Source organism: Somniosus microcephalus, chromosome 5, assembly GCF_052327205.1.
Source record: "Somniosus microcephalus isolate GS21.2 chromosome 5, FLI_Smic_1.0, whole genome shotgun sequence".
Classification (NCBI taxonomy): Eukaryota; Metazoa; Chordata; class Chondrichthyes; order Squaliformes; family Somniosidae; genus Somniosus; species Somniosus microcephalus.
The window spans coordinates 3,331,085-3,354,131 of record NC_140991.1 but is presented as its reverse complement, the minus strand read 5'-3'; the positions used below and the strand labels follow the sequence as shown (position 1 = coordinate 3,354,131).

The 23,047-nt window shown below is 53.3% G+C and overlaps 1 protein-coding gene across 1 annotated transcript in view; it reads right to left on the bottom strand.

Moving 5' to 3' along the window:
* Positions 1 to 363: 363 nt before the first annotated feature.
* macf1b (microtubule actin crosslinking factor 1b) overlaps positions 364 to 23,047 on the bottom strand; it is a 565,261-nt gene continuing 542,577 nt past the window's right edge. The window contains exons 26-30 of the mRNA XM_085987168.1: positions 17,174 to 17,333; positions 14,953 to 15,147; positions 13,529 to 13,654; positions 7,930 to 8,074; positions 364 to 500 (exon numbers count right to left, since the gene is read on the bottom strand). Coding sequence (XP_085843294.1) covers positions 463 to 500; positions 7,930 to 8,074; positions 13,529 to 13,654; positions 14,953 to 15,147; positions 17,174 to 17,333 — 664 coding nt within the window. The 3' untranslated portion in view covers positions 364 to 462. The remainder of the gene's footprint in view (positions 501 to 7,929; positions 8,075 to 13,528; positions 13,655 to 14,952; positions 15,148 to 17,173; positions 17,334 to 23,047) is intronic.

Genomic DNA, 23,047 nt, shown 5'->3' with positions numbered 1-23,047 from the left:
CCCACCCCCCTGCTGGTCCCAGCACAGAGCCCCACTCCCTGCTCGTCCCAGCAGATCCCTGCCCCCTGCTGGTCCCAGCACAGTGCCCCCACCCCCGCTGGTCCCAGCAGAGCTCTGCCCCCGCTGGTCCCAGCAGAGCCCCGCCCCCTGCTGGTCCCAGCAGAGCCCCGCCCGCCGCTGGTCCCAGCAGAACCCCGCCGCCTGCGGTCCCAGCAGAACCCCGCCGCCTGCCATCAGTCTGGGAGGTTGTGGCTGGAAGCTGTGCTCAGGACAGGGCCTTGTGCATCAGACGTGGAATGAGGAATCCTTACTGTGTGCTGTGATACCAGCTCCTCGATCTGCACAATCTCATCTGGGAGGGGCTCCTCATCTCTCAGAGTCAATGACTCTGTCGCTGCCGATACCCAGTCCCGCAGACGTTCCATCTCCTCACGCTCCGATGCCAGGGTCAGCAGAGCCGCCTCAATTCGATCTCCCTGCCGACTGGCACAACTCATCACCTGGAATCATAAAAACATGAGGCTCACGCTGGCTCTCTCCAATGTCTCTCCTCATAACAAGACAGACACTGCCTGATAGGGTCCAGTCTAATCCCACTCTCCACCTCACTCCCCGTACCCTTTAATATTCCACCTAGTCTAATCCCACTCTCCCCCTCACTCCCCGCACCCTTTAATATCCCACCCAGTCTAATCCCACTCTTCCCTCACACCCCATACCCTTTAATAACCCACCCAGTCTAATCCCACTCTCCACCTCACTCCCCGTACCCTTTAATATCCCACCCAGTCTATTCCGAATATCCCCCTCACTCCCCGCACCCTTTAATATCCCACCCAGTCTAATCCCACTCTCCCCCTCACTCCCCGTACTCTTTAATATCCCACGCAGTCTAATCCCACTCTCCGCCTCACTTCCCGCACCCATTAAAATCCCACCCAGTCTAATCTCACTCTCCCCTCACTCCCCATACCCTTTAATAACCCACCCAGTCTAATCCCACTCTCCACCTCACTCCCCGTATCATTTAATATCCCACCCAGTCTAATCCCACTCTCCCCTTCACGCCCCACACCCTTTAATATCCCACCCAGTCTAATCCCACTCTCCCCCTCACTCCCCGTGCACTTTAATATCCCACCCAGTCTAATCCCAATCTCCCCCTCACTCCCCACACTCTTTACTATCTCAGCCAGTCTAATCCCACTCTCCCCCTCACTCCCCACACCCTTTAATATCCCACCCAGTCAAATCCCACTCTCCCCTCACTCCCCACACCCTTTAATATCCCACCCAGTCTAATCCCACTCTTCCCCTCACTCCCCGTATCCTTTAATATCCCACCCAGTCTAATCCTACTCTCCCCCTCACTCCCCACACCCTTTAATATCCCACCCAGTCTAATCCCACTCACCCCTCACTCCCCGCACCCTTTAATATCTCACCCAGTCTAATCCCACTCTCCCCCTCACTCCCCACACCCTTTAATATCCCACCCAGTCTAATCCCACTCACCCCTCACTCCCCGCACCCTTTAATATCTCACCCAGTCTAATCCCACTCTCCCCCTCACTCCCCGTATCCTTTAATATCCCACCCAGTCTAATCCCACTCTCCCCCTCACTCCCCACACCCTTTAATATCCCACCTAGTCTAATCCCATTCTCCCCCTCACTCCCCACACCCTTTAATATCCCACCCAGTCTAATCCCATTCTCCCTCTCACTCCCCGTACACTTTAATATCCCAGCCAGTCTAATCCCACTCTCTCCCTCACTCCCCACAACCTTTAATATACCACCCAGACTAATCCCACTCTCCCCCTCACTCCCCACACCCTTTAATATCCCACCCAGTCAAATCCCACTCTCCCCTCACTCCCCACACCCTTTAATATCCCACCCAGTCTAATCCCATTCTCCCCCTCACTCCCCACACACTTTAATATCCCACCCAGTCTAATCCCACTCTCCCCCTCACTCCCCGTACACTTTAATATCCCACCAGTCTAATCCCACTCTCCCCCTCACTCCCCGCACCCTTTAATATCCCACTCAGTCTATCCCACTCTCCCCCCTCACTCCTCGTACCCTTTAATATCCCACCCAGTCTATCCCACTCTCCCCCTCACTCGCCGTACCCTTTAATATCCCACCAGTCTAATCCCACTCTCCCCCTCACTCCCCACACCCTTTAATATCCCACCCAGTCTAATCCCACTCTCCCCCTCACTCGCCGTATCCTTTAATATCCCACCAGTCTAATCCCACTCTCCCCCTCAGTCCCCGCACCCTTTAATAATTCAATTCAATTCAATTCAATTCAAATTGCTTTATTGGCATGACAAGGTACATCTTATGTTGCCAAAGCACCGAAAAAACATTTATGGTTGAACACATAAATGCAGATCTATCCATGCAGTGTATACACTCATATAATATGTATATAATCTTTTCTTAGGTTTAATGATTGTCCCTCTGCTTATGGCAAGCTGTAACATAGTGTGCCGCTAAAGTTACGCAATTTCTCTGTTCCCCTAATAGGTATGGGAGTTTTTGGTCGTCATTCAAATTTTTGAATTCAGGGCATATTTTTATGAATTTTGGGTAGAAATTCCCCTTTATGCCCTGATAGTTTCCACAAGCTGTGAGGAAGTGCATCTCTGTCTCCACCTGACTGTAGTGAGAGCATATCCTGTCCTCTCTTGGCAGACAGGTCTGTCTGTGTCTGCCTTTTTCGATGGCCAGGCTATGCTCACTAAGTCTGTACATAGACAAGGTTTTTCTCAATTTGCTATCTTTTACCGTGGTCAGGTATTCAGCCATGTTGTATTGTCTGTTTAGGGCCAAGTAGCATTCGAGTTTGTTTTGGGTTTTTGTTGTTTCTGTCCAATATGTCAGATATTTTTCCTTTTGTTTAGTGACAATTGTGTTGGGTCAAATTCTCTGTGCTACGATGTCACTGTCCTGGGGCTGGTTATTATTAGTAGTGTTAGTAGTTACTTCACTGAGTCCCAGGACTAGTTGACTGAGGGGACTCTTCTTTATGATCCTCTCTTGGCATTTCAGGGCTTCGTAATGATAGCAGTGGGGGTTGCTCATTTTTATGCGTTTCCAAAATTTGGAATTTGGATATTAATTAGTAGTGGATATCCCACTCAGTCTAATCCCACTCTCCCCCCTCACTCCCCATACCCTTTAATATCCCACCCAGTCTAATCCCACTCTCCCCCTCACTCCCCACGCCCTTTAATATCCCACCCAGTCTAATCCCATTCTCCCCCTCACTCCCCACACCCTTTAATATTCCACCCAGTCTAATCCCACTCTTCCCCTCACTCCCCGTACACTTTAATATTCCACCCAGTCTAATCCCACTCTCCCCCTCACTCCCCACACCCTTTAATATCCCACCAGTCTAATCCCACTCTCCCCCCTCACTCCCCGTACCCTTTAATATCCAACCCAGTCTAATCCCACTCTCCCCCTCACTCCCCGTACCCTTTAATATCCCACCCCAGTCTAATCCCATTCTCCCCCTCACTCCCCGTACCCTTTAATATCCCACCAGTCTAATCCCACTCTCCCCCTCACTCCCCACACCATTTAATATCCCACCCAGTCTAATCCCACTCTCCCCCTCACTCCCCGTACCCTTTAATACCGCACCCCAGTCTAAGCCGAGAGTGCTGTGAGTTTGGGTAAGTGACACATCAGGGAGGGGGAGAGTTACCTGGACTCTGTGTTCCAGGAAGTAGTCACACCAATTAGATTAACTAATTCAGATGTAATCCGTGGTCAGGGGCAGGAGGGTGTGACTATGAGTGAGGCAGGTACAGGGATCCAGGATGTGGTGTTGGAGGAGCCGCAGCCCTTGCTCTTGTCCAACAGGTTCGAGGCTCTTACTCCCTGTGAGGACGGGAACGGGGACTGCAGGGAGGATGAGCAACCTGGCCACAGCACCGTGGAATGAGGGGCCATTCAAGTGGGGGGAGTAAAAATAAATTTTGTAGTGGTAGGGGATAGTATCATCAGGGGGATAGATGGGGTTCTTTGCAGCCGAGAGCGAGAGTCCCGAAGGTTGTGTTGCCTGCCCAGTACCAGGGTTAAGGACATCTCCTCTGGGCTGGAGAGAAACTTGGAGTGGGAGGGGGAGGATCCAGTTGTCGTGGTCTATGTTGGTACCAACGACATAGATAGGACAAGGAAAGAGGTTCTGCTGAGGGAGTATGAGCAGCTAGGGGCCAAATTAAAAAGCAGAACCACAAGGGTAATAATCTCTGGATTACTACCTGAGCCATGAGCAAATTTGGCTAGGGTAAATAAAATCAGAGTTAAATGCGTGACTCAAAGACTGGTGTGGGAGAAATGGGTTTTGCTTCTTGGGACACTGGCACCAGTACTGGGACAGGAGAGAGCTGTTCCGTTGGGATGGACTTCACTTGGCCAGTGCTGGGACTAGAATCCTGGCGAATTGAATACCCGGGGCTGTAGAGAGGGCTTTAAACTAATTAGTGGGGGGGAGGTTTCAAGAGAGCGAAAAATAAAAATGTCAGCGGAGAAGGCAATAGAGCAAGGTAGCAGTGGGGGAATTAAAAACCAGAGCGTGTTAGGAAGGGACAGAATATATAAAGATAAAGGTAAAGTAGTAAAGGGGGTAAAAGCAGGAATAAATTGTCACAAAACATATTTAAAAGTTCTTTATCTGAATGCACGCAGCATTCGTAACAAAATAGACGAGTGAACGGTACAAATAACTACACATGGGTATGATCTGGTGGCCATTATGGAGACATGGCTGCAGGGTGACCATGACTGGGAACTAAACATCTAGGGGTATTTGACTATTAGGAAGGACAGACAGGAAGGAAAGGGAGGTGGGGTGGCTGTGTTAATAAAGGATGGAATCACTGCAATAGTGAGAAATGATATTGGGTCAAAGGATCAGGATAGTGAAACGGTTTGGGTGGAGATAAGGAATAATAAGGGGAAAAAGTCACTCGTGGGCATAGTCTATAGGCCTCCTAACAGTTGCAACTCTGTTGGTCGGAGTATAAATCAGGAAATAGTTGGGGCTTGTAATAAGGGAACAGCTATAATCATGGGAGATTTTAACTTTCATATTGACTGTGCAAATCAAATTGGGCAGGGCAGCCTTGAGGAAGAGTTCATAGAGTGCATTAGGGATGGGTTCCTTGAGCAGTATGTAACTGAACCAACCAGGGGGCAGGCAATCTTAGATCTGGTCCTGTGTAATGAGACAGGATTAATAAAAAATGTCCTAGTAAAGGATCCCCTTGGAATGAGTGACCATAACATGGTTGAATTCCAAATTCAGTTGGAGGGTGAGAGTTGGATCTCAAACCAGCGTACTAAGCTTAAATAAAGGAGACTATGAAGGTATGAGAGCAGAGTTGACTAAAGTGGACTGGGAAAATAGATTAAGGTGTAAGACAGTACATGAGCAGTGGTCTACATTCAAGGAGATATTTCACGGCTTTCAAGAAAAATATATTCCGCTGAGGGAAAAGGGGCGTAAAAGAAAAGACAGCCATCCGTGGCTTAGTAAAGTAATAAAGGATAGTATCCGACTGAAAACAAGGGCATATAAAGTAGCCAAATCTAGTGGGAGGATAGAAGATTGGGAAGCATTTAAAAGCCAGCAAAGAATAACTAAAAGATTAATTAAGAAAGGGAAGATAGATTATGAAAGTAAACTAGCAAAAAATATAAAAACAGATAGCAAGAGTTTCTACAGTTATATAAAAAGAAAAAGGGTGGCTAAAGTGAACGTTGGTCCCTTAGAGGATGAGACCGGGAAATTAGTAGTGGGGAACATGGAGATGGCAGAAACACTGAACAAATATTTTGTATCAGTCTTTACAGTAGAGGACACTAAAAATATCCCAACACTGGACAAACAGGGGGCTATAGGGGGGGAGGAGCTAAACACGATTGAAATCACTAAGGAGATGGTATTCGGTAAGATAATGGGACTCAAGGCGGATAAATCCCCTGGACCTGATGGCTTTGAGCAAAGTAGCGGTAGGGATTGCAGATGCATTGGTGGTAATTTTCCAAAACTCCCTGGATTTAGGTAAGGTCCCAGCAGATTGGAAAACTGCTAATGTAATGCCCTTATTTAAAAAGGGAGGTAGACAAAAGGCTGGAAACTATAGACCAGTTAGTCTAACATATGTGGTTGGTAAAATGTTGGAGTCCATTATTAAGGAAGCAGTAACAGGACATTTGGATAAGCATAATTTAATCGGACAGAGTCAGCATGGTTTAATGAAGGGGAAGTCATGTTTGACAAATTTACTCGAATTCTTTGAGGATGTAACAAACAGGGTGGATAAAGGGGAACCAGTGGATGTGGTATATTTGGACTTCCAAAAGGCATTTGACAAGGTGCCACACAAAATATTACTGCACAAGATAAAAAATCACGGGATTGGGGGTAATATACTGGCATGGGTGGAAGATTGGCTATCTAACAGAAAACAGAGAGTTGGGATAAATGGTTCATTCTCGGGTTGGCAATCAGTAACTAGTGGTGTTCCGCAGGGGTCAGTGCTGGGACCCCAACTCTTTACAATCTATATTAACAATTTGGAGGAGGGGACCAAGTGCAACATATCCAAGTTTGCCAACGATACAAAGATGGGAGGGAAAGCAGTGAGTGAGGAGGACATAAAAAACCTGCAAAGGACATAGACAGGCTAAGTGAGTGGGCAGAAATTTGGCAGAATCAATATAATGTTGGAAAGTGTGAGGTTATGCACTTTGGCAGAAAAAATCAAAGAGCAAGTTATTATCTAAATGGAGAGAAACTGCAAAGTGCTACAGTACAAAGGGATTTGGGGGTCCTGTGCATGAAACACAAAAAGTTAGTATGCAGGTGCAGCAGGTGATCAGGAAGGCCAACGGAATCTTGGCTTTTATTGCAAGGGGGATGGAGTATAAAAACAGGGAAGTCTTGCTTCAGTTATACAGGGTACTGGTGAGGCCACACCTGGAATATTGCGTACAGTTTTGGTTTCCATATTTAAGAAAAGATATACTTGCTCTCGAGGCGGTTCAGAGAAGGTTCACTCGGTTGATTCCGGAGATGAGGGGGTTGACGTATGAGGAAAGGTTGAGTAGGTTGGGACTCTACTCATTGGAGTTCAGAAGAATGAGAGGCGATCTTACCGAAACATATAAGATTGTGAGGGGGCTTGATTGGGTGGATGCTGGGAGGATGTTTCCACTGATGGGTGAGACTGGAACTAGGGGGCATAATCTTAGAATAAGGGGCTGCCCTTTCAAAACTGAGACGAGGAGAAACTTCTTCACTCAGAGGGTAGTAAATCTATGGAATTTGCTACCTCAGAGAGCTGTGGAAGCTGCGACATTAAATAATTTTAAAACGGAGATAGACAGTTTCCTAGCTGATAAGGGAATTAGGGTTACGGGGAGCGGGCAGGGAAGTGGACGTGAGTCTAGGTTCGGATCAGCCATGATCCAATTGAATGGCGGAGCAGGCCCAAGGGGCCATATGGCCTACTCCTGCTCCTACTTCTTATGTTCTTATGTTCTTATAAGCCCACCCTCCTGCTCGCTCTCCATTCCCTTTAATACCGCCCGACCCTTGCTCCCCCAGACTCGACTCTGACCCCTTACCCCCACCCCCCCGCCCCCGACCCGAGGTGTGGTTGCCGCTGGTAACCCTGCTGAGTCCAACTGGACCATTGCTTGAGTGACCCTCGACCAATGGTCAAACAATTTCTTTAAGCTTTACAGCTTAAATTTTGAGCTTGGCTGCGACCTCTGGTGGGTGCCTGCTGGGACAAGGCCATCCCAGCCTGCATTATTAGGTGGGTTCAGGGTTCACGAATGGGGTCAGGGGCCACACACTCTCTAATCTCACACTGCGATCCCGACTCACCTCTTCCCATCGCCCGCTGGACGATGCTGATCCAGGATCGGATGGTATTGACAGATTCCGGGTGACAGGAAATCAGGATCTCGTCCCCCAGTGACTTGACACAGTCCAACGCCAATCGCTCGCACTCCAGGCTGTTCACATTCTCCTGCAACAGGAATCAGGGAAAATTCAGGAAACTCGTTACCACCTCCCTCCCCCTCCCCTCACCCCTCCTTCCCCTCCCTTCCTCACACCAACCTCCCTCCCCCTCCCTCCTCCCACCCTCCCCCTCCCTCCCCCTCCCTTCCCTCCTCACCCCTCTCCCTCTCCCCTCCTCCCTCTCCCCTCCTCCCTTCCCCTCCCCTCCCTCCCTCCTCCCTCTCCCCACCCCCTCCCTCCTCCCTCTCACTCCTCCCTCCCCCCTCCTCCCTCTCCCCACCTCCCTCCACCCCGCTCTCCCCACCTCCCTCCCCTCCTCCCTCCTCACCCCCACCCCCCTCCCCTCCCCCTCATCATCCTCCCCCTCCCTCCTCACCCCAACCTCCCTCCCCCCACCCCCTCCCTCCTCCCACCCCTCCCCCACCCCGCCCCCTCCCTCTCCCCTCTGCACTCTCCCCTCCCCCACCGCCTCCCCCTCCCTTCCCTCCTCACCCTCTCCATCTCCCCTCCTCCCTTCACCTCCCCCCACCCCCTCCCCCTCCCTTCCCTCCTCACCCCTCTCCCTCTCCCCTCCTCCCTCTCCCCTCCTCCCTTCCCCTCCCCTCCCTCCCTCCTCCCTCTCCCCACCCCCTCCCTCCTCCCTCCTCCTTCTCACGCCTCCCCTCCTCACCCCCCTCCCTCTCCCCACCCCTCCCTCCCCCTCCTCCCTCTCACTCCTCCCCACCTCCCTCCCCCTCCTCACCCCCACCCCCCTCCCCACTCCCTCATCGCCCACCCTCCTCACCCCACAACTCCCTCCCACTCCCTCCACCCTCTCCCCACCCCTCCCCCTCTCCCTCCCTCCTCTCCCCCTCCCCTCTCCCTCCCTCCCCCAACCCCTTCCTCCTCCCCCACCCTCCCTCCCTCCTCCCCCCACCCCCCTCCTCCCTCCCTCCCCCCTCTCCCTCCCTCCCTCCCCCCTCCCCCTCTCCATCCCCCTCCCCCCTCTCCATCCCCCTGTGATGAAATATGCCATTCATCCAGGCACTGTATTCCCTGTGTTTAGTTTAGTTTCAGTTTCATTTCCTTACCTGTATTGTGTGTAGGGCTCCGCCCATACCTGGCCCCTACTTAAGCAAGCCCCAGCGTGTCTCACAGCAGTACAGCAGATCTCTGGATGAGAGACACTTCTCCAATGTGTATTACTTTCTGAGTTAATAAAAGCCTTGCTTTGCTCCGTTAACGTCGAGTCTCGGATTCATTGAGGCACATCAATTTTATTAACTCAATTTTTCAACGCAATGGACCAACTCTTGAAACCCGAAACGTTTGGATTTGGACCCGCATGCTTCGGACGCATCGGCACGATTCGGACACTGGTTTAAGTGTATGGAATTCTTCCTGGACAATTCCGCAGCCATCACAGGCGCTACGGACGCTGAGAGTATGAAACTCGGAATCCTGCGGAATTGGGTAAGCCACCGGGTTTACCCCCCTCATCCAAGACGCCGACACGTACCCGGCCGCCTGCGACATCCTAAAGGCGCATTACCAGCAGCCTACGAACGAGGTGTACGCTAGGCATCTGCTCGCTACTCGCACACAGCGACCTGGGGAATCGCTGGATGAGTTCCCTAGTCACCCTGAAAACGCTTGACAAAGACTGCAAGTGCCAAGATGTAAAAGCCGCAGTGTACACTGACGAGCTTGTTCGTGATGCCTTTATCGCAGCCTCAGCTCCACTTACATCCGGCAGAGACTACTGGAAAAAACGGGATTGGACCTGAAACAGGCTGTGGACACAGCGCGATCCCTGGTTGTGGCCCAGAGAAACTCGGATGCCTACTCTTTGGCCCGCGCCGCCCACGCCGCCACGTGTGCACCAAGGGCGCCACCATCTTGGACGCCATCTTGCCCGACCTCGTGGGGTCCGCCATCTTGTGAGCAGACAGCGTGGACGCCATCTTGTCTCGATCAGGGCCCTACAGTGGCATCGGTCACAGTGGACCAGACCAGACCGCACCCCGCTATCCAAATCAATGGTGGACATCGAGGTAAACGGGTGCGGGGTTAAATGTTTAATTGACAGTGGAAGCACGGAGAGTTTTATCCACCCTGAACTAGCACAACAACTCTCTCTAACGGTGGTCCCTGCTCGGGGCACCATCTCTATGGCTGATAAAACCCAGACATCGACCATTATGGGTTACTGCGCGGTACAATTGTCCGTTAACGGAACTGTATACGATAATTTTAAATTACTAATCATGAAGAATCTATGTGCGAGCGTGATCTTGGGCCTGGATTTCCAGTGCCCCACCAAAGCATCACGCTCAATTACGGTGGGTCCCAGCCGCCCCTCACAGTGTGCGGTCTGGCTACCCTGAAGGTAAAGCCGCCTTCGCTATTCGCGAACCTTACTCCCAACTGCCGGCCAATAGCGACCAAAAGCAGGAGGTACAGCTGGGAGGACAGGCGGTTTATCGCGACCGAGGTAGACAGGCTCCTGAAGGAGCGCATTATCGAACGCAGCAACAGCCCGTGGCGCGGCCCAAGTGGTGGTGGTGAGGGGTAGCGAGAAGAAGCAGATGGTGATAGATTATAGCCAGACGGTTAATCTGTACACCCAGCTAGACGCCTACCCGCTACCCCGCATATCCGAGATGGTGAACCAAATCGCCCAATACCGGGTGTTCTCCACCATCGACCTCAAGTCAGCGTATCACCAGCTCCTATCAGACCAGAGGACCGCCCGTACACCGCCTTCGAGGCGAACGGACGCCTCTACCAATTCCTCAGAGTCCCCTTTGGGGTGACGAATGGGGTCTCGGTCTTCCAGAGGGAGATGGGCCGCATGGTCGATGACCACCACTTGCAGGCAACCTTCCCCTACCTCGACAATGTCACCATCTGCGGTCACAACCAGCAGGATCACGACTCGAACCTTGAGAGGTTCCTGAAAACCGCACAAAAACTCAACCTCACTTACAACGAGGACAAGTGCATTTCAACACCACGCGCCTCTGCATACTAGGCAGCGTGGTGGAGAATGGGGAAATCGGACCAGACCCCGACCGATTGCGCCCCCTACGGGAGCTCCCCCTGCCCAACACTCCCAAAGCCCTGAAAAGGTGCCTGGGGTTATTTTCTTATTATGCCCAATGGGTCCCCAACTACTCCGACAAGCCCACCCCCTCTTGAAAGCATCCTCTTTTCCGCTCTCTGCTGAGGCCCACGCCGCCTTCAAAAGCATTAAGCGGGATATTGAGCGGGCCACGCTACAGGCAGTGGACGAGAACACTCCCTTTCAATTGAAAAGTGATGCGTCTGACTTTGCCTTGGCGGCCACCCTCAACCAGGCGGGGCGGCCCGTAGCTTTCTTCTCGAGGACCCTCCAAGGGCCCGAGATCAGACACTCCTCCGTGGAAAAGGAGGCCCAAGCCATCGTGGAGGCAGTGCACCACTGGCGGCACTACCTAGCCGGCAAACACTTCACCCTACTTAACGACCAGCGGTCGGTAGCGTTTATGTTCAATAATAAACAGAGGGGGAAGATTAAAAATGATAAGATTCTTAGGTGGCGGATCGAGCTCTCCACCTTCGAGTATGACATCATTTACCGGCCAGGGGCCCTTAACGAATCCCCGACGCCCTCTCACGAGGGATGTGTGCCAGCGCCACCGGGGATCGGCTACAGACCCTCCACAACGACCTCTGCCACCCAGGGGTCACACGGCTGTTCCACTTCATAAAGTCCCGCAACTTACCCTGCTTGATTGAGGAAGTTCGGTCTCTGACCAGGAACTGCCGCACTTGCGCTGAGTGCAAGCCTCGGTTCTACCGCCCAGATAGAGCCCACTTAATCAAAGCTACACGGCCCTTTGAGCGGCTCAGCTTAGATTTCAAGGGCCCCCTCCCGTCCGTCGACCGCAATGTTTACTTCCTGAACATTGTGGACGAATACTCCCGTTTCCCATTCGCCTTCCCCTGCCCAGACATGACCAGCGCCACGGTCATTAATGCCTCAACAGCCTGTTCTGCCTGTTCGGTATGCCGAGCTACATCCATACGGATAGGGGGGGCGTCCTTCATGAGTGAAGAGCTACGCAAGTACATACTGTCCAGGGGGATCGCCACGAGCCGTACCACCAGCTACAACCCCCAGGGTAACGGCCAGGTGGAGCGAGAGAACGGGACAGTATGGCAAGCAGTCACTCTAGCTCTAAGGACCAAGGGCCTCCCTATCTCCCGCTGGCAGGACGTCCTCCCAGATGTGCTCCATTCGATACGGTCGCTATTGTGCACTGCCACTAATGCCACGCCTCGTGAACGAATGTTTGTCTTTCCCCGGAAATCCACCTCAGGCGTATCCATGCCGTCATGGCTCTCCACCCCAGGTCCGGTATTTGTACGAAGGCATGTGAGGGGCCACAAGACGACCCCCTCATGGAGTCAGTGCACCTACTCCACGTCAACCCCCGATACGCGTATGTCCGGCACGCCGACGGAAGGGAGGACACCGTGTCCATAAAAGACGTCGCCCCAGCCGGTAATGACAACAACCACGACAACAACAGCAACAACGATCACAGCAATTCTTACCCACCCACTATCTTCACCACCCCCGGAAGAACATCGACCAACGGTGCCCCCACCAACTACCCCTTCAACAACCCTGGCGGCGCCCCCGGCAGAGACCCAGGAGGCCACCGGGGACACCCAGCCGACACCCGCGGCACCACAACAGCTACGTCGGTCACAGAGGACTATCAAACCCCCGAACAGACTAAATCTGTAGAAGGGGTGAATGTGATGAAATATGCCATTCATCAGGCACTGTATTCCCTGTGTTTAGTTTAGTTTCAGTTTCATTTCCTTACCTGTATTGTATTGTGTGTAGGGCTCCGCCCATACCTGGCCCCTACTTAAGCAAGCCCCAGCGTGTCTCACAGCAGTACAGCAGATCTCTGGATGAGAGACACTTCTCCAATGTGTATTACTTTCTGAGTTAATAAAAGCCTTGCTTTGCTCCGTTAACGTCGCGTCTCGGATTCATTGAGGCACATCAATCCCCACCCACCTCCCCCTCCCCCTCTTCCCCCTCTCCCTCCCTCCCCCCCACCCCTCCCCCCTCTCCCTTCCCCCCACGCCTCTCCCTCCCACCCCCCTCCCTCCCTCCCCATGCCCCTCCTCCCCCTCTCCCTCACTCCCTCCCCCCCACCCCTCCCCCACCACCTCTCCCGCCCTCCCTCCCCCTACCCCCTCCATCTCCTCCCCACACACCTCCCCCCTCTCCCTCCCGCCCCCACCCTCCCCCCCTCTCTCCCCCTCCCCCTCCTCCCTCCCCCCAATCTCCCCCTCCTCCCTCCCCCCACCCCATCTCCCCCTCCCCCTCCTCCCTCCCCCTCCCCCTCCCCCCTCTCTCTCCCCCTCCCCCTCCCCCCCTCTCTCTCCCCCTCCCCCTCCCCCCAGCAAGCCTCACCTGGTGCTGCTGGTGAAATGCCAGCAGAGCCTCCTCGTCCTCTGGGATGAGTTTATACTTCAGTTTCCTCTCCGTCTCCATCAGGTGACCCAAGAAAGCCTGAACCAGAGAGTGAAACTCATTGGCCTGGAGCAGGGCGGGGGGAAAGAGAGTGGAGTCAGACTCGGGCGGCGGCGGGGGGGGAGCTGGGGAGACTCGGGGGCACGGACTCAGCAGAGCGATTACAACAGCGACAAAGACCTTAAACACGACAGCAGAAATCAAACGAATCTCGTCTCCCCTGCACCCCGGGCCCCTCCTCCGTCCCCCCCCGGCCCCGCTGCCCTCCCCCCCCCGGGCCTTCCGCACCCCCTGGGCCCTTCCGCCCCCCCCGGGCCCCTCTGTCCCACCCCCCCGGCCCCTCCGCCCCCCCGGGCCCCTCCGGCACCCCCCCCCGGGCCCCTCCATCTCCCCCACACCCCGGGCCCCACCGTCACCCCCGGGTCCCACCGTCACACCCTCCTAGCCTCTGCTCCCCCGCCGGCCCTCCGCCCCCCGTGCTCCTCAGTCCCCGCCCCGGCCCCTCCGCCCCCCCCAGCCCCTCCGCCCCCCTGGGCCCCTCCGGCACCCCCCCCCGGGCCCCTCCATCTCCCCCACCCCCCGGGCCCCACCGTCACCCCCGGGCCCCACCGTCACACCCTCCTAGCCTCTGCCCCCCCGCCGGCCCTCCGCCCCCCGTGCTCCTCAGTCTCCCCCCCGGCCCCTCCGCCCCCCCGGGCCCCCTCCGTCTCCCCCCCCCCCGTGACCCTCCGTCTCCCGCCACGGGCCCCTCCACCCCCCCGGCCCCTCCGTCCCCCCCGGGCCCCACCATCACCCCCCCCGGGCCCCTCCGCCCCCCCCCAGCCCCACCGTGCCCCTCCCCCAGGCCCCACCATCCCCCTCCCCCGGCCGCTCCGTTCCCCCCACGCCGGCGCCTCCGTCCCCCCCCCGGCCCCACCGACAGCCCCCGTTCCCCCCCCCCGGCCCCACCGTCCCCCTCCCCCCGTGCCCCACCATTCCCCCCGGGCCCCACTGTCCCCCCCCCAGGCCCCTCCTCCGTTCCCCTCCCGGGCCCCTCCATTCCCCCACCTCCCGGGTCCCTCCTCCGTCCCCCCTGGGCCCCTCCGCCACAACCCCCCCCGGGCCCCCTCATCCGCCCCCCTCGGCCTCTCCGCCGCCCCCCCAGGCCCCTCCGCCGCCCCCCCCGCCCCGGGCCCCTCCGGCCGTCTCCACCCACAGTCCGAATTTCAGTGCAGTGATGTTAATGTGTCGGATCCTCAGCCGTGGCGCAGTTGCTGATGTGGGAGGATTATAGAGTCATAGAGTAATACAGCACGGATAGAGGCCCTTCGGCCCATCGTGTCCGCGCCGGCTGGAAAGGTGATGGATGGGGACTCTGACTTTACCTGACGCAGGGCAGCCTCCAGCAGAGACTGCTTCGATACAGAGAGACGGCACACCTCCTCCCATTGTTTACTGAGTTCCTCCATCTCTGCTTGTAGCCAGAGAGAATCCACACATCTGTTCTTGCTCAGGTCCTTGAAAGCACGTTTCAGTGCCTTAACACAACTCGCACGCTTACCCAACTCCTTCTGAAAGACCTGCAGTGGAGTAAATCACACAGATAAGCGACAGTGCAACACAGGACGGTTACTTTACTGAGGTCACTACACTGCATTAATGTTCACATCACTAGCCTCATACTTCACTACAAACCCTGCCAGCGATTGGTACAGTAAAAGATTCACACGGACAGTAAAAGATTCACACTGAGAGTAATAAAATTAACACTGACAGTATGTCAGGCAAGTTTACATTTATCTCCTACTGATATCTTGGCTCAATTGGTAACATTCGCACCATAGTTGTGCCACACTCCAAGACCCGACACTCCAGTACTGTGCTGAGGGGTGCTGTTTTGTTAAAGGTGCTCACTTTTCCATGAGCTTCCCCTCAGAATGTAAGAACATAAGAATTAGGAGCAGAAGTCGGCCATTCGGCCCCTCGAGCCTGCTCCACAATTCAATAAGATCATGGCTGATCATCGACCTCAACTCCACTTTCCCACCCGATCTCCATATCGCTCGATTCCCCCAGAGTCCAAAAATCTATCGATCTCAGCCTTGAATATACTCAACGACTGAGCCTCCACAGCCCTCTGGGGCAGAGAATTCCAAAGATTCACAACCCTCTGAGTGAAGAAATTCCTCCTTATCTCAGTCTTAAATGGCCGACCCCTTATCCTGAGACTATGACCCCTAGTTCTAGACACTCCAGCCAGGGGAAACAGCCTCTCAGCATTTACCCTGTCAATCCCCTTCAGAATCTTGTATGTTTCAATGAGATCACCTCTCATTCTTCTAAACTCCAGAGAGTATCGGCCCATTCTACACAATCTCTCCTCATAGGACAGCCCTCTCATCCCAGGAATCAATCTAGTGAACCTTCGTTGCACCGCCTCCAAGGCAAGTGTATCCTTCCTTAGATAAGGAGACCAAAACCGTGCCCAGTACTCCAGGTGTGGTCTCACCAAGGCCCTGTACAATTGGAGCAAGACTTCCTTACTCTTATACTCCAACCGCCTTGCAATAAAGGCCAACATGCCAATTGCCTTCCTAATTGCTTGCTGTGCTTACATGCTAACTCTCTGATTCCTGTACGTGGACACCTAAATCTCTCTGAACACCAACATTTAATAGTTTCTCACCATTTAAAAAAATATTCTGTTTTTCCATTCTTCCTACCAAAGTGAATAACCTCACATTTCCCCACATTATACTCTAGGTGGGTGTTTAGGATTCCACGGCATCATTCGAATTTCTCCCGGTGTCCTGGTCTAACAGCACCAGAAACTAATTAACCGGCCATTCACCTCATTGCTATTCATGAGATCTTGCTGTGCACAAAATGGCTGGTGCTTTCCTAAATAACAACAGCCATTGCACTTCAATATGATTCACCCTCTGGGTGTTGCTGCGACACACGATGAGGTGAAGCCCTCTAGCTGTGCTGAGTAAATACCTCATGCTTTGCATCGCCGCACATCAGCACAAGTATCTCTGCAGTCCCCATCTTTGGGGCTCTCTACTTCCTTTCCAATTTCTTTATCACTCAGACTCAGAACGTGTATACTGTGCTTTCAAGTTCCCGACAAAGCTTGGAACAGTAGTGATCGAGGGCGTTTGTGAGTGAAGCACTGATCAAGATAAAAATAGACCATGGGGTCTCCATCCTTGAGCTGTCCTCGATGCAGTGAATAAGTGTCATGCACTGCCCAGTCAATCCCATATATCAGGAGCGTCTCCCCGAGTCCCGTGTATCAGGAGCATCTCCCCGAGTCCCGTATAACAGGAGTTACTCCCAGTGTCCCATATATCAGGAGCTACTCCCCGAGTCCCGTATATCAGGAGCGTCTCCCTGAGTCCCGTATATCAGGAGCGTCTCCCCGAGTCCCGTATATCAGGAGTGTCTCCCTGAGTCCCGTATATCAGGAGTGTCTCCCTGAGTCCCATATATCAGGAGTTACTCCCCGAGTCCCGTATATCAGGAGCATCTCCCCGAGTCCCGTATATTGAGGACACCATTAGATTACCCTGTGATATTCTGAGTGCTCCTTAAAGCCTTTACCTTGTGTTTATCGATGAGGCTACTGACGGATTGCCGATCACCATTGACCGTCGTCTCCTCACCCAGGAGCACCTCCGCCCGGTACAGCCAGTCCATGAGCGCCTGAAGAGCATCGGTGAACCTACCCGAACACAGCAAGGCCTGTTCCGTCCTGTGCTGCCTGAAAACATGGGGAAGATAACCAGCGGTCAAAAGAAACAGAGGCTTAAGAAGGTTTAAGCTGTTGCAGAGTCAGTACTGAGGGAGTGCTGCACTGTCGGAGAGTCAGTACTGAGAGAGCACCGCACTGTCGGTGGGGCAGTACTGAGGGAGTGTTGCACTGTCGGAGGGGCAGTACTGAGGGAGCGCCGCACTGTCGGAGGGACAGTACTGAGGGAGTGCTGCACTGTCGGAAGGTCAGTACTGAGGGAGCGCTGCACTGTCGGAGGGTCAGTACTGAGGGAGTGCTGCATTGTTGGAGGGTCAGTACTGAGGGAGTGCTGCACTGTTGGAGGGTCAGTACTGAGAGAGCGCTGCACTGTCAGAGGGGCAGTACTGAGGGAGTGTTGCACTGTCGGAGGGGCAGAACTGAGGGAGCGCCGCACTGTCAGAGGGGCAATACTGAGGGAGCGCTGCACTGTCGGAGGGTCAGTACTGAGAGAGCGCTGCACTGTCGGTGGGGCAGTACTGAGGGAGTGCTGCACTGTTGGAGGGTCAGTACTGAGGGAGTGCTGCACTGTTGGAGGGTCAGTACTGAGAGAGCACTGCACTGTCAGAGGGGCAGTACTGAGGGAGCGCTGCACTGTCGGTGGGGCAGTACTAAGGGAGAGCTGCACTGTTGGAGCGGCAGTAGTGAGGGAGCGCTGCACAGTTGGAGGGGCAGTACTGAGGGAGTGCTGCACTGTTGGAGCGACAGTAGTGAGGGAGTGCTGCACTGTTGGAGGGACTGTACCGAGTGAGTGCAGCACTGTCGGATGGTCAGTACTGAGGGAGTGCCGCACTGTCTGAAGGTCAGTACTGCGGGAGCGCTGCACTGTCGGAGGGGCAGTACTGAGGGAGTGCTGCACTGTCGGTGGGGCAGTACTGAGGGATCGATGCACTTTCGGAGGGGCAGTACTGAGGTAGAGCTGCACTGTCGGAGCATTTGTACTGATGTAGCACTGCATTGTTGGACAGGCAGTACTAAGGGAGTGCTACACTGTCGGAGGGGCAGTATTGAGGGAGTGCTGCACTGTCACTGGGGCAGTAGAGGGAGCGCCCACTGTCGGAGGGGCAGTACTGAGGGAGCGCTGCACTGCCGGAGGGGCAATACTGAATGATCGATGCACTTTCGGAGGGGCAATACTAAGGGAGAGCTGCACTTTTGGACAGGCAGAACTGAGAGAGGGCTACACTGTCAGAGGGGCAGTACTGAGGCTGCGCTGCACTGTCGGAGGGACAGTACTGAGGGTGCGCTGCACTGTCTGTGGGGCAAGACTGAGAGAGCGCTGCACCATCGGATAGGCATCACTGAGCGAGTACTGCATTGTCGGAGGGTCAGTACTAAGGGAGCATTGCGCTGTCTAGAGGCAGTACTGATGGACTGTTGCACTGTCGGAGGGACAGTACTGCGGGAGCGCGATACTGTTAATGGGGTGGTACTGAGGGAGCATTGCACTGTTGGAGGGGCAGATCTGAGGGAGCGCTGCACTGTCAGTGGAGCGGTTCTGAGGGAGCGCTGCACTGTCAGTGGAGCGGTTCTGAGGGAGTGCTGCACTGTCGGAGGGGCAGTACTGACGGAGAGCTGCACAGTCGAAAGGTCAGTACTGAGGTAGCGCTGCACTGTTGGAGGAGCAATACTAAGGGAGCGCAGCACTGTTGGAGGGTTAGTACTAAGTTAGCGCAGCATTGTCGGATAGGCAGTACTGAGCGAGTACTGCACTGTCGGAAGAGCAGTACTGAGAGAGCTGCACTGTCGGAGGATCAGTACTGAGCGCGTGCTGCATTTAAAAAAAAATCATTTATGGGATGTGGGCATTGCTGGCAAGGCCAGCATTTATCGCCCATCCCCAGTTGCCCTTGAGAAGGTGGTGGTGAGCCGCCTTCTTGAACCGCTGCAGTCCGTGTGGTGAAGAACATAAGAACATAAGAAATAGGAGCAGGAGTAGGCCAATCGGCCCCTCGAGCCTGCTCCGCCATTCAATAAGATCATGGCTGATCTGATCCTAACCGCTAATCCACTATCACAGAACCATCTCCTGAATCTAACAGAATTAGACACACGAAATAGGAGCAGGATCAGGCTACACGGCCCCTGGGCCCGCTCCGCTACCCACAGGGCCATGACCGATCCGAACCTAGACTCATGTCCACATTCCTGCCCGCTCCCCGTAACCCTTAATTCCCTTTACTTCCAGGAAACTGTCTCTTTCTGTTTTAAATTTATGTAATGATGTAGCTTCTACAGCATTTTGGGGCAGCATATTCCATGGACCTACCACCCTCTGAGTGAAGTAGTTCCTCCTCATCTCAGTTTTGAAAGAGCAGCCCCTTATTCTAAGACTATGCCCCCTAGTTCTAGTTTCACCCATCATCGGGAACATCCTCCCCGCATCCACCCGGTCCAACCCCTTCACAATCTTATATGTTTCAATAAGATCGCCTCTCATTCTTCTGAACTCCAATGAGTAGAGTCCCAATCTACTCAACCTCTCCTCATATGTCCATCCCCTCATCCCCGGGATTAACCGAGTGAACCTTCTTTGTACTGACTCGAGAGCAAGTATGTCCTTTCTTAAGTATGGACACCAAAACTGTACGCAGTATTCCAGGTGCGGTCTCACCAATACCTTGTACAACTGAAGCAATACCTCCCTATTTTTATATTCTATCCCCCTAGCAATGAAAGCCAACATTCCATTGGCCTTCTTAATCACTTGCTGCACCTGCATACTAACCTTTTGAGTTTCGTGCACCAGGACCCCCAGATCCCTTTGTACTTCAGTACTTTCCAGTTTCTTGCCATTAAGATAATAACTTGCTCTACGATTTTTCCTGCCAAAGTGCATAACCTCACACTTTCCAGTATTGTATTCCATCTGCCAAATCTCTGCCCACTTACTTAGCCTGTCTATGTCCCCTTGAAGGGTTTTTATGTCCTCCTCACTCACTACTTTCCCCCCCATCTTAGTATCATCTGCAAACTTTGATATGTTACACTCGGTCCCCTCCTCCAAATCGTTAATATAGATTGTAAAGAGTTGGGGACCTAGCACTGACCCCTGCGGAACACCACTAGTTACTGATTGCCAGTCTGAGAATGAACCATTTATCCCAACTCTCTGCCTTCTGTTAGATAGCCAATCCTCTATCCATGCCAGAATATTACCCCCAATCCCGTGATTTTTTATCTTAAGCAATAATCTTTTGTGTGGCACCTTGTCAAATGCCTTTTGGAAGTTTAAATACACTGGCCTAGAAATTCAGTGCCCTTAGCACCGATTTTGCGGCGCTAGAGGGCCTAGCGCTGCAATTGGCGCCGGTTCCTAAATTGCCTGGGGCCCTTCCGCGGCGGTAGACCGGTAGCGCTGCGCCGGCACCGATGACGTCATCGGTGTGCGCAGCGTCCCGGTTGCCGTGGTAACCCGGCCCCAAGCCGAAATTCAGTTGCGGCCGCCTCGCCAGTGGCAGCCGCAACTAAGACTCCGGCAAACGAGTGCTGCCGGAGTCTGCACCGGCGCTTTAAGGAGGCGCGGCGGCCGGCCGCTTTCCCGCCGGCCGCCTGCCCGCAGCTCCCTCCCCGGACTTCTCCCCCCCCCCCCCCACGGAACAGATGCAAGCCCGGCACTTGTCCGAGGTGCCGGGCTCATTTTTGAGGAGATTTGCGCAGGCCGCGGCCGGGTGCAGGCAGCTCCTCCTTAACGGAAGGAGGAGGCCTGCACTTCCCCAGCCTGCCGCACCGCATCGGGTGCCGCAGCGCCGGAATTGCGGCGCGAAACGGCAGTTAGCGCCCTTTTCCAGGCGCTAAGACCCTTCAGTAGCGCCGGCAGCCGTTTGGGCGCGGCGCCACTGAATTTTTGGCGCGCGCAGGGGACTTAGCGCCGGCACTAATTTCCGGCGCTAAAGCCCTGGCTAAGCCAAAACCCAATTTCCAGGCCACTACGTCCACTGGTTCCCCTTTATCCACCCTATATGTTACTTCCTCAAAGAACTCCAGCAAATTTGTCAAACATGACTTCCCCTTCATAAAACCATGCTGACTTTGTCCTGTTAAATTATGATTATCCAAATGTCCTGTTACTGTCTCCTTAATAATGGACTCCAAAATTTTACCTACCACAGATGTTAGGCTAACCGGTCTATAGTTTCCAGCCTTCTGTCTACTGCCCTTTTTAAATAAGGGTGTTACATTAGCAGTTTTCCAGTCTGCCGGGACCTTTGCCGAGTCCAGGGAGTTATGGAAAATTATTACCAATGCATCCACAATCCCTACCGCCACTTCCTTCAAGACCCTAGGATGTAAGCCATCAGGTCCAGGTGATTTATCCGCCTTGAGTTCCATTATTTTACCGAGTACCACTTCCTTAGTGATTTTGATCGTGTTTAGCTCCTCCCCCCCTTTAGCCCCCTGTTTGTCCAGTGTTGGGATATTCTTAGTGTCCACTACTGTAAAGACTGATATAAAATATTCATTCAGTGTTTTTGCCATCTCCATATTTCCCACCATTAATTTCCCGGTCTCATCCTCTAAGGGACCAACATTTACTTTAGCCACCCTTTTTCTTTTTATATAACTATAAAAACTCTTACTATCTGTTTTTATATTTTTTGCTAATTTACTTTCATAATCTATCTTCCCTTTCTTAATCAATCTTTTTGTTATTTTTTGCTGTCTTTTAAAGTTTTCCCAATCCTCTATCCTCCCACTAGATTTGGCTACCTTATATGCCCTTGTTTTTAGTCGAATACTATCCTTAATTTCTTTACTTAGCCACGGATGGCTGTCTTTTCTTTTACACCCTTTTCTTCTCAGTGGAATATATATTTTTTGGAAGTTGTAAAATAACTCCTTAAATGTACACCACTGATCATGTATCGTCTTACCCTTTAATCTATTTTCCCAATCCACTCTACTCAATTCCGCTCTCATACCTTCATACTCCCACAGTGCTGTTAGGGAGGGAGTTCCAGGATTTTGACCCAGCGACTATGAAGAATCGGCAATATACTTCTAAGTCAGGATGGTGTGTGACTTGGAGGGGAACTTGGAGGTGGGGGTGATCCCATCTGCCTACTGCCCTTGTCCTTCTAGGTGGAAGAGGTTGCAGCTTTGGGAGGTGCTGCCGAAGAAGCCTTGGCGAATTGCTGCAGTGCATCTTGTAGATGGTACACACTGCAGCCACGGTGCGCCGGTGGTGGAGGGAGTGAATGTTTAAGGTGGTGGATGGGGTGCCAATCAAGTGGGCTGCATTGTCCTGGATGGTGTCGAGCTTCTTGAGTGTTGTTGGAGCTGCACTCATCCAGGCAAGTGGAGAGTATTCCATCACACTCCTGACTTGTGCCTTGTTAGATGGTGGAAAGGCTTTCGAGAGTCAGGATGTGAGAGACCCACCACAGAATACCCAGTCTCTGACCTGCTCTTGTTGCCACAGTATTTATGTGGCTGGTCCAGTTAAGTTTCTGGTCAATGGTGACCCCCAGGATGTTGATGGTGGGGGATTCAGCGATGGCAATGCCGTTGAATGTTAAGGGGTGGTGGTTAGACTCTTGCTTGTTGGAGATAGACATTGCGTGGCACTTGTGTGGCGTGAATGTTACCTGCCACTTATCAGCCCAAGTTGAAATAGTGGAGAACCAAGGCTCTAGTGAGAATGAGGAACTGAAAGAAGCTAGTATTAGTAAAAAAATAGTACTGGA